A 13,123-nucleotide genomic window follows, 5' to 3' on the forward strand; every position below is an offset into this window, starting at 1 on the left:
AAATACTTCTTTAATTGACTTATTACAAGCAAGAGGAACACAAACACACCTCTCTTCCTGGGATGTTTTGTGAACTATTTCCTCAAACCCAGAGGGAGGAACATAACACCCTTAGCAGCAATTAAGTTCAAACATTTGTGAATCTGGGCTCTAAATCAAAGCTTAGCATAAGCACTCTGCCCAAAGTATTCATTAAAGACTACGTGCCAAACTAATGCTGCTCTCCAAAAACATCCTCATAAATTTCTCTACTGTAATTTTGAGCGAATATAAGTTAAGCTTTCCAACATGGAGTAGTTTCCATATAGTGGAAGTACTTAATCAAGAGAGATTTCACAGGATCTATCTGAAACATGTACCTTCATAGAATTGCTCCCCCTTGCTCTGCAGGGCTGCTCTCCAGCTGACTATTGATCAGTCACTTTGTCTAACAAATCTCACCTATATACTAAATTTTACCTTTGCCATGAATAGCACAGCTGCAAACATTTGTATGTTATGCTTTGGGTTACTATTTACCCTATGTTACTGGTAAGTGGATACAAATTCTTACCCATTTTTAGACATCAGTTAACATTCCTGTTGCTGCAAAGGGGATATACAGTTCTCCTTCATCATAATAAGAAACCTGCCTGGCCTCCAACATAATTTCTCTGAGAACTCCAACCTGAAGATAACAGAAAGATTTGTACATGTTAGACAGAACCAAATCTGCAGCATGAGTAAAAACTTGGATCAACAGTTATAAAACCAATACCTTTGCGCAACATAGACTTTGGCAGATAAGTCAAGCATGATAGCACTGGAGAAATTTACAGAAAAGAAAATCATTAAGCAGGACAAGAGTTGAAAGCAAGAACTAAATGCACTTTATAATAGCTGAAGATCAGTCATTTCCAAATTTCCTGTCTCTTGATGCAGATAGTTCAGGCACAAAGGTCAAATATGGTTTTTAAGAGATTCATCTTTGGTTTGATACTGTCTTTAGAAGTAAGATCTTGGCTGATTTCTATGTTCTCACTTGATGCAAGGCAAAGGTCTTTGGAACTTCATGTAGAATGTTACTGCTCACATAAATGCAAAGCAATCTAAAGCTAACAGTACTTTCACTCTTTTTGGAAGTACCTGCCAAAGTTGGTAGCTGTGATTGAAAAAGGCAACAAACTCAGATATATATTGCAAAGCTGAATGAAATGAAAAAACGTCTCATTGCCACCAAGCCTTTAACAATTTGAGGATTTTTTAAAGTTTCATTTCTCAACATACAACATCATAAACCAATGAGAGCAACGGAGTTTCTGGAATTTACACTCAAATATACCTTCTATTCATTCTGTACAAACTGATTCTGATGCAAACAACTAGGATTCCTTATGTTGAAATGGCCTGCTATACAAGCAAAATGAAATTAGATGCAAAAACCTTCTCACCAACAACATTAAATTAATTTTATATGGTCATTCTTTATATATACTCTAAAAAAGACAGAAAAAATAGAAATTTTAGATTCATTTATAACTTGACAGTTATAAACCATGGGCCACATATGAAAACAGGCTGCCCCTCTTGATGGATAAATGACAGGAGGTATGTTAATATACCAATAAACCATTAATACAGTACACATAAGCTTTATACACAGACACTCGACAGGATGGCAGAGGGGAACAAAGGCTAGACTGTCTTCAGTCCAGAGAAATGCATCACTTACTGCTTACTTACACTCTGGTATGAGGCTCTGACACTGAATTCATTGCTTATCTTAAGAATTCTTCTGACAGTATCTTTCAACTATGAAAGACACATTTTTTGAAGGGAGGAGATTATAAACCAACATCTTTTCCACTGCTCTGAGAGAAGAGGCTTTGGAACACACCAGGAATCCCTTATCGGCATCCCTGTTCCCTTGCCTATTTCAAAATTCTCTGAATAATTTGGAACCTATTTTCCATCTCAGTCAAAATACAACCCAGCAGATGCCTCAACAGAAATTCTGAGATCACTATGCCTGGCATTCTGCAGAATGACTTCTCTCTCTACAAAATGAATGCAAGACCTTATCAGTCTGCCAGGGTAGAACAACACCAGAGGATATTGCCACTTGCACTCTCTTCCTCAGTGCTTCAGATGTTGAAGGGCATTACTGTATCTGGATAATATTTGTTTTCAGCAGTGGGCTCAGTGCAAACTAAGCCTCTACACAAAGCCCTTCTAAACACACAAACAAAAAAGATGATGCATTCATACTGTTTAATAAACTTTTGTTTTATTCAAGCTCTTTCAAAGTTAGGCCACGTAAGCTGCATGTAAAATTCACCAGCTGCATTCCAGATTTCCATTTCCCCAGACACCAGGAGACAGGCACAAATGAATACAACTTTCCATATATACAGCTTGAATATTGTCCTCATCCACATTTGACATCCAGCCCCAAAACAGTTCCAAATAGTCTGTCAGTGTGGGAAAAACAACTCTTCCCCATGTTAATAAAAGATTAGCTCTCTCTCACTGTGAGCAATAGCACTCCTCCAAGACAGCTTCATGCTAGAGGGAATCTTCATCTGTGTCGATGTCACTGCTTGGTTTGTTCAACCTCTCAAATTCCTCTCCATCCTGTAGGAACCAGAAGCAAAAGAGAGCAATGTGACCAAAAGTCATCTTGTTATTAATACCACTGAAAAAAAAAGACTAAGGTTTATTTAAAAGTATCACTTAAAGCAAAATCATGTAATCCCTGTAATTTAAATCTCTTACAAGTGTGTTATAAGGTTTAGAAAACACATATTCATAAAAAACATTCCCTGCATCTTTAACACTTTTTAGTGACTCACTGCCTAAAACAGCTTGTAGCCCCTTCTTCCATACAATCATAAAATGGTTTGTGTTGGAAGGTACTGGAAGGATGCTAGAAGGTGTCCCTGGAGCCTTCTCTTCTCCAGGATGAACATCCCCAATTCTGTCAGCCTGTCTTCATAGGAGAGGTGCTCCGGCCCTCTGATCACCTTTCTCTGGACTCACTCCAGCAAATCTAAGTCCACAGAGCTGGACACAGTACTACAGGTGGGGTCTCACAAGAGCAGAGGGGCAGAATCACCTACCTTGACCTGTTGGTCACACTGCCCTTGATGCAGTCCAAGATATAGCTGGCTTTGCATGCTCACATAGTGCTATTCTTTTCTACAACAGCTGCTTAGGTGTAAGTGCTAAAATAGATGACACTTGGCACACCAAAAATATATGAATTTGTGTTATTTATTGGTCATTAAACAACAACCTAAAAAGGCACCATGTGGAATTTCTGGAAAGTTTAATGTTTGCTGGAACGCAGTGGGAACAGCGCCCTCTGCTGGTTACAACGTGCATCCGCGGGCCGACGGGCACAAACATGAGCCCTTCCTATCAGGTGACTGCTCAGCCCAGCTGAACGACAGCGCTAGGAGCAAGCTGTCCCCGACACCTTCTAGCTAACCAGATCACTGTTCAAATCAGAACAAAAACACTATCAGGCCTGGAGGAAATATATAGCAAGAAAAAAAACCCAAACCATGTTAAAACTCTGAGTTTAAACATCACCTTTTTGTCTTCAGCTATCTTTGACTTCTATGGCACAAAGAACTTTAACATCAAATGTGATAGCTTCCTCATCATGTGGCCTAAGCTAGACAGACTTACCAGTTCTACTTAGGTACAATTACTTCCCAGACATTAATTCCAGTTTCTCAGTTGGGTAAGTAAAGTCTCTTGGTTATAAAGCTTTCAAGAAAAGATTTGTACAAAGCTGAAGTTGCTCACAGGACTGTCTACAGTTGCAGCAGGAAAGCAATGCTTACCTGGGCTTCATGAGTTCAAAAAGTGGCAAATGGAAAGCAATACTCAAGACTAAGAAATACTGCAGAACTTTGGTGTTGAGGGATGACTCCTGTTGCACACAAGTTGATTCTTCCAAACATATCATAGCATAAAGGGAGGTGAAACAAAAGAGAAACCAAAGGAGACAAGTACTGAAAAGCCTTACCCCACTTGATCTTTCCCATGCATCTCCTTTGAGTTTTCCCCTTTCCCTCAGAGTGGCGTATTCCAAGCCTCTTGCTTTACTGGCATTATAAATGAATATGGAGAGAAGCACTACAGGAGCTTCCAAAAAGAACTCTAGAGAAGGCCTGAAGTCAAAGATGACAAAAGACACAGTGGTGATGATGACAGTGTTGATCTGAGCAGTCATAACGTGGAACATGTTGTCTCGGAACTTCAAGATGAAGGCTACAGACAGCCCCAGGAAAGCTGTGACAAATATAAGAGCCACGGAGAAGATGTTGTGCCCATAAAAGAAGCCACAGCTCCCTATCTGCCTCCGGTCCTTAGCCTGCAGTGCCAGCATGAGCCCATTGAACAGCACTCCAAAGGCATAGAGTTTGCTGTTCTGTGTGAAGATGCTTTCCCCAAGCTGATCCACATCTTTCAGCATCTTTTCATTGTAGATGTTAGCCAGGGCAGACACAAAACACTGCACTAGAATAAGCAGATGGCCCAGGCTGAGGCGGAGAGGCTTCAATGCTCCTGCCATGGTACTGGTCACATTCCACTGGAAGCTGTGAAGGAAACTTGGTGCTGCGCAGTTGCCCTTTTCCGCACATGCTTCCTCAGGTCCAGTAGCGAGAAGGCAGTGGTTAGATGGCCTAAAAAACATACTGTGATGAAATCCATGTGCAGCTAAGCTGTGCTGATGGCCTCCAGTTCCTCGAGTCAGGGCGACGATGGACAGGAATAAAATCACCAGAGACGCCCACTGTACCCAAGAGAGTCTTCGCCTGGTACACAAAAAAGCCACTAAATTTAGAAACACAGTGGCATAAATTAAACGACAGAACATCCAGATCTATAAAACATATAAAAGACATAATGCGACAGATAAGGAGACAGACAGGTGTAAAGAAAAGTCTCTTCAGCATACAATAAAATGCAAAAATGCAACATGATTTACTATGGTAAAGGGGGCCGAATCTGGCAAACAAGTTTAAATTAAAGTATTCTGAAGAAATAAGGAAGGCCTTTCAAGATCAGGTTATTTCTAGATACTGATTGCCTAACAACTTAAAAGCAACTCTTGTCTCCATGGCAACAAAGGTCTGATGAAAAAAGTAAAAAACATCACAGACATCCAAATAATTACCATCTTTCTTTGGAAAACGTTCATTATACTGCTCTTTTCCCCTATGACTTGGAGTCCTTTTCTACTATTACATGATGGTAACTCTTATAAATCTACAAATGTAATTCATAAGACTATTAGAATTATTTATACTGTTTTTCCACTCAAAGTCTGTTTATCTTGGTGAAAATCAAAAATTTGGAAGCTTAAGTGAACTGTGACATCACAAGAGACAAAACTAAAATGAGAAAAAGCATTTTGAGTCAGACTATCAGGCACTGTTTTGGCATATTAACACATATAGGAAAAGCTTACTTGTGCCATATTCAACACAAGCAAGTTTTACAGTGAAAAGTTAATACTCATTTCCCTGACAGTCTTTTTAAAATCTAAATAATACTATAAAGAGCACAAATTCAGCAAAGTGGAACACTTAGTCTGGCTTTTGTCACATGAGTAATGAACCAAACACACCTCTATCTTTCACTCTTACGTATCTCATTTCCTCTTACTAGACCATTTACACTGAATTAAGAACTGCAACAGACTGGTAAGTACTGGCAATCATTAAATAAGATATTTAATGTATAAGTGAAGACTATATAATCATGATCTCAACTGTTTTCCACTAGAGTTGACCAAATGTATAGACATATGAAGGGACTCCTAATAACATGTTATTTCCTACACCTTCAGATGTAGAAGACAAAACCACCTCTCCTAGTTCGTACCACCGCAAGAAAAGAGAATTATTGTTCCCGTCAGACAAAGAGAAAAAAATGTAGCTTAAATGCATCCAGGCTGGGAAGATTTAAATTTCATTTACTGTAGTAAATACTACTTACTTTAGCACTATCCTGAAGAGAAGAGCTGTTGTTATAATGACAAAATTTGAGAAGAGTACAGCCATTGCCTTGAAAGAGAAGGAGAGGAATAAAGTTATACTTCAGACACACTGTGGACACCAAAATCTACAGACTTCAAGTGTTCACCTTCCTGCAACGTGACAGAGTGAAAAGCACTGATACTGAATTTTCTTCCTCAACCAAGTGGTACAATAACACACCTGTAAAATGATAGTCAAGTCCCATTTCAAAATCCCAGGGAAATAATAGAGCCCAAGCTTCACTGCAGTGGGGAAAGCTATACTGAAATGAAGATGTGAGGAAATCAGTGCAACAGAAAACTTACTTAGCAGAGAACAGTTTAGTTTTCAGTCAGATCAGTTCCCCAGCTGAGCTGACCAGTGAGCTGCAAAAACAGCTGTGTTGGCACAAAGGAGGAAGTTGTTCCAAAATGAGAATAAGCAAAGAATAAAGCAAGAGGAGGCTGCTCCTGGCTGCAGTGCCATTTGCAGTGTTCATGAAATTCCAGACTTGGACAAGCCACTTGCAGAAAACAAACTTCTTCTATGTCAAGTGCTTTTGCTGTAGAGTTTAATCAAAGATAAAGAGGTGCTTGGCTTGAATTTTTAACACTGCAACTGTACTTTTAAGAAAATAATATATTTTGAAGTACAACTGAAGACAACTCTAAAGTTTCTGTTTAATTTCAGAATAACTATATAATAACATCAGTGCTCTAATCCATGGCCATGATCCCAAGCTGCAAACTCCTTGTGGCAAGGATTGTCTGTTTTGTCTCTGTATTAGACACTCTATACTGGGAGACTGGACCAAGAAAAGGCTCTTTTAAGCACTCCAGCTACCAATAAAGACCAGAATCCACCAGCACCAGTAGGAATAAAAAATCCTCTTTATGAGAGTGGGGGTGTTTTGCAAACTTGATCTTTCCCGTGCATCTCCTTTGATGAGTTTTCCCCTTTCCTGCAGAGTGGCATATTCCAGGCCTCTTGTTTTACTGTCTGTTATTCCAGACTGCCCTGCATAGTCAGTAAATGTACAACAGATCCAGGCAGCTGAAGTTTTTGGTCCCATTGAGCCTCAGCTTTTTAGACAATTTTACACATAAGCATATATGGATTCAGGAGTACAAAACACAGACTTTTTCTTGAATTTTCTCATCACTTCCACATTCCCAATTCTGCTATAGAGTGTCTTTTTCCTTTACCAGAGGAAAAGCTCAGACTCTTTTCTCATTATCTTCATTTCACTTTATCCCAACATACCATCTGCTGAACAATGATTCTGATGAAATGGCACAACACAGGCTCTCAAGTAAGCTGAACACTTACTGAAAATGAGACACCTCCCTAAGAAAACACATCTTAATTTTCCACTTTGCAAAATTAAAACTCAGTAAATATTCATGTTAGGTGAACACTGTGGAAGGAGAAAAATATTGAATAAACAAGGAAATTTGGCAGAAATCACTCTGGAAAAAAAGAGCCTTTATGCAAAATGTAGACGTAGTTCATGCACACTCTCATTTTGCTTTGCAGTCAATGCTCCCCATCCAATATCTCTGGTAATATTACAAAAAAAAATATTTCAAAGGATAGTTAAAAAAATTAATTTTGACTCACTTTGTTCTCTGAAACCTCAAGAGATCTCTGTTTTAGATGAAAAGGAATATGAATATCAAAGTTCCCCATGCCACTAATCTGCACGTCACAAGTAAAGCCTCAAAAGCTAAGTCTCTAGGAAATTTAGCCACTAAAAAGTATCCACAGTTATAGCTGAAGTTTCAAGCAAAAGAATCTCACCAAAGCAACTCTAATTCCAGCAGCTGCTCACCCAGGTACTACTTAGGCCCAAAACTACATTGTATTTAAAGTCACATGACCAAGTTCAGTCAGGTATGGCCATCTTCCTTTTAAGCATCTTTGCATTTCACATTCATGGTCTTGTACATTATCAAGATATTCTATCTTAGAGATATTTAGTTATCTCTTTTAATATTTCTTTATCATAATAATGTTACAGTTTCAGCTAACCATCATAGAACTTCTCTAATTAAAAGATGCTAAAAGCTCTAAAAAGAGGAATCTTAGAGCACATGTTCTGAGGGGACAGAGACAAGGTATGCCTGGGTGTGTGTGTATGTAAAACAAAAGCTGTCCATTTCCCAAGGATTACCTAAACTGAACCAAATTAAATTGCTTAAGAGAAAAATAGCATTTATGTAACCTCCTATGCATCAGGCTTTTCTTCTACAAATATTATCACTGAATTTCCTTCCTAAAACTAAAAACCAAAACAAACCAAAATGACCCACAAATAAACAAAACAAAAACCCTCAAAAAACAAAACAAAAAACCCAAACTCAGCCCCTACCCTACCAATCAAAAATCACTCCAACCACTACCAAAAAAAAATCCCATCAACAACAACCAAAAAAAACCCACAAAAAAACCCCAAACAAACATACAAAAAACGACAGAACCAAGCAGCTGTGCATGTTATTTTAAGATATACTCTTGATTTTACTAGGTTTTTACAGCTGAGTCCTGGTCTAGACTCTGGTCTGGTCTGTCCCTGGCAGAAATATACACCTAAGAGAACAGTATTTTAAAGAGGAATTCTGATAGAGAAGGTAGAAAACCATTTCTTTTTAATGTTCAACAGGGGCAGCCACAGTACTTCATAGCAAGCACAAACCATCTGTTTCCATCTTACTGCAAACATAGATTCTGAACCAAAAAGTATCATGATACAAAAATAAAAGCAAGCACAAAACCTGTACAATTTCCTGCGCATATGCAGGTTCATCCAAAAGGATGAGGGTAGCTATAAGAAAGTACCAACTAAATTTTATACCCAAACACAGCTAACACAAAAATTAAGTCAGTTTTCTTCATCCCCTCCTCAGTTTCTGTTATACCCATTCCCTTTGTGAGATTACATTTATTCACTTTACGTCACATACACAGAGTGGCAAAAGCCCCACAGAAACATGCAGCTCAAATAAATAGCAAGAGAAACAAATTGATTGAAAGAGAAATACAGAGTTGAAGAAGGCAAAGGAAGAAAAGTACCAAAACCCCTCCCACTTCTTAAGCTCTTTACCCTATTTCTGAATCACATTGGAAGGAGAAAATATAAAGAGTTGTCCATGCTGAAAGCTGTACTACACTGACCAGTGGGAAAGAGAATGGGAAGGCGACAGATTGTTCTTTCTGTGTTAAAACAGCAGACAGCTCAGTTACAATCTTGCCTTGCCAGTGTTACCACGGTAGATAGCCTAAGAGCAGTATTACCCACTAAGACATGAGAAGTCATGTTATTCAGTGTAAGTATACTTACTGGCTGGAGGTAGGACAGTACATAGAAGACAATCAAGTTATCCAAAAAGTAAAGAAAGGCAGGAATTGACCATTTCATGGAATTGCATACATTCTTCCAGGAAAAACATTCAGAGAGATGATCCATACAACCCTTTTCTGAAAGGAAAAGAAATCAGTAAGAAAAATATTCATTCCTATTATTGAAAGCTTGCTCCCTTGTAACAGAATAGGTACCACTGTCCTCTTTTGAGGAACACCATTAGACTGAAAACCCTTGGTTCCACAGTTCTCAGGCAACACAGGAATCTGTGTTCCGGGGCAGAGCACAGCTGGAGCAGCAACCCTGTGTGGTGCTCACTTCCCTGCTTCAGTAAAGAAAATGTCACAGAACCTGTTACATCCATAACAGTGTTTGTCCACTCTGAGCAAAAATTCCATTGTCAACCATTCTTTGAGGGCCAAAAAGCACCCCAGAGTCCCTACACAACAGTGACATCCTTACTGGGTGTGACTTCCTGTTGATTACTGATCAAATCTACAACAGAAGCAATGACATAGACAGTAGATTCCTTCATAGAGCACCCAAAGGTCAGCCAGTAAAGTCAGAAGTACAAAATAAACCAGAATTCAGTATTTGCAGACCACAGCACACAATCTGGGTATAAAGAGAACATATAGGAAGAAAAGAAGAAAGAAAGGACAAAGCACAAAGAATGACATTTACTTAGGTATTCAGGACACAAACTTTAGGAGGAAGACCGTGATAAACTTTAGACTACTCCAGAGCTGCTGCCAAAAGTACTTTGTTATCATAGATTTAAAACTCCCCAATGATATCTAATCCTCTCCTGAAGCACCAACACATTGAGTTCAGCAAAACTCAGACATGTGGATTTTTAAAAAAAGAAAGAAAAATAAAGAAAACCAGAAAACATGCAGTCAGCAGTAGGCAATGATGGCAAACACTGATTGAATATATTTACTGTCTCAGATAAGTCTAAAAGGGGAAGGTGAAAATTTTATCAGCTTGCCAGAGCCATGACTGCTTCCTGGAGAAGTAGACAAAATCAACAGTTCAATTTAACATGAACTTCCAGTGCCTGACACCCTCAGCCAATTTAAATATTTGATCTGTACCATTTTGAAATGCTATTAAGTTAATATCTCATCGTTTTTACAGCAGGACAGGAAAGAAAGAAAAAGCAAAAATCACTTGCAATGCAAAACCTGGAGCAAGTGGAGAGTGTCATCTATTGTTAAAAAAAAAGTGTTTGTAGGACAGCAAATCTTAGAAAGTCAACACATTTTAGTTATTTAAAACATTGGTACTTACCTTTTTTCCTATTCCAGAGTGCCAACACTACACATAGGACCAGTTTTACTACTTCAGAACACATGTTCACTGTTGTAGGAAGGTAATCATACTTGTTATCTGTGGGATCCAGCAAGTCAGAGAGTACGCAATCAGTTTCTGTCTCCTGCATTCATAACTTGAGCAAGAATCTATTATAACCATTACAATCAAAATTTTAGTCACAAAAGGCTTTGTCAGAGCTTCAGTTATAAATGTTTCAAAGTTTATGACATACAACTTCCTGAAGAGTCTCTTTTCTGAGTTGAAATCTTTCCTCATTTGGTCCCAGTTTACAGCAGAACTTTTTTGGAAGAACTTAAGAACATGGCTGTTTTAAAAACAAATTAAAATGGGAAGGCTTTCCCCAAAGACCAATATGGTATTTTTTAACCCCCACAAAAAACGGCTTCAGGATGACATAATCTTCTTTTAGAACTGGCAATACCAGCCAGTTTTAGCACTTTATCCAGTAGGATACCACTTCTCTTCTAAGCCTGTTGCAAGGAAAACATTTCAATCAAATCATGTACCGTCAAGAGTGCGTACACACAATGTCATCTTTGAAGAGTTAGCTATAAATAAATCACCTGCCTCATCTTTTAAAGGTATATCATACACCTTGCAACCCAAGTTACACCTTTATGGTAGTCTACTGGCTACACAGAAATTTTCCAGTGTAGAAACACGTCCCTATAAATATAAGAGGATGTTTATGCAAAGAACTCTGCAGGTGGAGAAGTAGGTTTTTGGGGTATGTTTTAGCCTAAATATCAACGCTTTCTTTTTCAAGGTACATCATGGGTATTGCCCAACTGTACCTTCATTGGCAGAATACTTCATCAGGAGGATTCGACTTGAACCCAATGCAATGAACACTCCTCCAAGCAGAAACGTCTGGCTGGTTGTCTTGGAGCAAAGGGCAAGTCGACTACACCACTCCAACTTCATCCTGCTGCCTCACCGTCAGTGCCCTTTGGATGGCAGGATAAAAAACCACTGTAAACAGTACTTCCAGAAACTGGTTACACGAGGCAAAATAAGTGCATTTTACTGCTTTGTGTTATTCAAAGATGCTTACATAATAGTACAAGCCATGATCTTGTTCTACAACTATCGTTTTCTTACATTTAAAAAAAAAAATTGAATTCAACCTATGACCGAACACTGCCAAGTCAATTAGACCATGGCACCAAGTGCCACGTCCAGTCTTTCCTTAAAACACCTCCCAGGATGGTGACTCCATCAATTAGACCATGGCACCAAGTGCCACGTCCAGTCTTTCCTTAAAACAGGATGGTGACTCCATCACCTACAATTCTAATACATAATCATCCTTTCTGTGAATAACTTATTCCTGATGTCCAACCTAAACCTCCCATGGCACAGGTTAAGGCTGTGTCCTGTGGTCCTGTTGCTGGTTGCCTGGGAGAAGAGGCTGACCCCAGCTGGCTACACCGTCCTTTCAAGGCTGAGAGCGATAAGGTCACCCCTGAGAGAAGGACCCATTACAAGGACCATCGAAGGGGGATAAACGATACACTGCGACGCTGAAGGTGGCACAAGGAGGCTGGTTCCTGAGAAGTCCACAACTACGGCATAGGGCTAGCTAAAAGGATTAAATATTTCATATACTTATTTTTCTTTAATATCTTTTGAGGGCTCTTGCTCCTAATCCCAGTAAGGAGAAGCGCTACAGCAGCGGAGCGAGACCAACCCCTTAGGGCTGACCTGGCGCCGGCTCGTTCCCAGCGGCGGGGGGAGGCACAGGGCAGCCGGAGCCGAGCACCGGAGCCGCGTCCTCCGCCTCCAGCGCCGCCGTTACTCGCCAGACCCGTTAACGGGCCCCGGGGCCCCAACAGCCGGCCGAGGGAGGAGCGGGGAGGGAGAGCCCCCCTGGACCAGCGGCAGGCTGGGCTCCGTCCCATGCCGGCAGAGCGGCCGGAGCGCGGCTAACCGGACTCGGGGGACACCCACCTCGCCACCTCCTCCGCAGCGAGGAGGAACAGCCGCCGGGCTTTGCCGACCGCCTCCTGCCACGTCGCTGCTTCAGGCTACAGCCACGAGCGGCGGGGCGGCGGCCGCGCGAGGCGAGCGGGGCTCCGAGACAGCAGCGCCCGGTGCTCGGACACCGCGGCCAGGCGCACCCCGGCGAACCGGGTCCCGGGAGGCTGCGGCAGCACGGTCCCCCTCACTCATCCCCGCCGCCCAAGGCCGGGCTCCCCTCGGGGTCCCGCACGAAGCCCCTTCAGCGCCCCCTCGCTCCCGAATCACCCCCCCCCCCCCCCCGCCCTCCAGCCTCACCTGGCGGGGCGGGGCCGCTCGCGCGCGCCCCCCGCCTTGCCCCGCCCCGCACGGACACGCGCTCGCCCTCCTCCCCCGCTTCAGCACCGCCGGCTCGGCCCCGCCCCCACGACTTCCAGGAACCCGCGAGCTC

General features: G+C 41.2%; 1 protein-coding gene across 3 annotated transcripts; it reads right to left on the bottom strand.

Annotated features, from left to right (window-relative positions):
* Positions 1–1,443: 1,443 nt before the first annotated feature.
* Positions 1,444–13,086, bottom strand: SLC35A5 (solute carrier family 35 member A5). 3 transcript variants are annotated; one of them, XM_030943381.1, is made up of 7 exons: positions 12,991–13,086; positions 11,508–11,660; positions 10,669–10,767; positions 9,355–9,491; positions 5,995–6,062; positions 4,016–4,808; positions 1,444–2,613 (listed from the first exon to the last, which is right to left on the bottom strand). In XM_030943381.1, the coding sequence occupies exons 2-7, from the start codon at positions 11,635–11,637 to the stop codon at positions 2,545–2,547; spliced, it is 1,296 nt and encodes a 431-aa protein (XP_030799241.1). In that variant the 5' UTR covers positions 11,638–11,660; positions 12,991–13,086; the 3' UTR covers positions 1,444–2,544. The 3 variants fall into 3 exon arrangements, with proteins under 3 accessions (XP_030799241.1, XP_030799233.1, XP_030799251.1); XM_030943373.1 differs by lacking the exon at positions 12,991–13,086 and adding an exon at positions 12,664–12,899; XM_030943391.1 differs by lacking the exon at positions 12,991–13,086 and having other exon boundaries at positions 11,508–12,309.
* Between the last annotated feature and the right edge of the window lie 37 nt (positions 13,087–13,123).

Source organism: Camarhynchus parvulus, chromosome 1, assembly GCF_901933205.1.
Source record: "Camarhynchus parvulus chromosome 1, STF_HiC, whole genome shotgun sequence".
Taxonomy (NCBI): Eukaryota; Metazoa; Chordata; class Aves; order Passeriformes; family Thraupidae; genus Camarhynchus; species Camarhynchus parvulus.

Bases quoted from the DNA above. Each gene is read 5' to 3' on its own strand.
- SLC35A5 (XM_030943381.1), bottom strand. From the start codon at position 11,637: ATGAAGTTGGAGTGGTGTAGTCGACTTGCCCTTTGCTCCAAGACAACC. The intron at 10,768-11,507 runs GTACAGTTGGGC...TGGATCCCACAG, and splicing joins GAAGTATTCTGCCAATGAAG to ATAACAAGTATGATTACCTT. The intron at 4,809-5,994 runs GTAAGTAGTATT...TTTGTGTACCAG, and splicing joins CTCTTCAGGATAGTGCTAAA to GCGAAGACTCTCTTGGGTAC.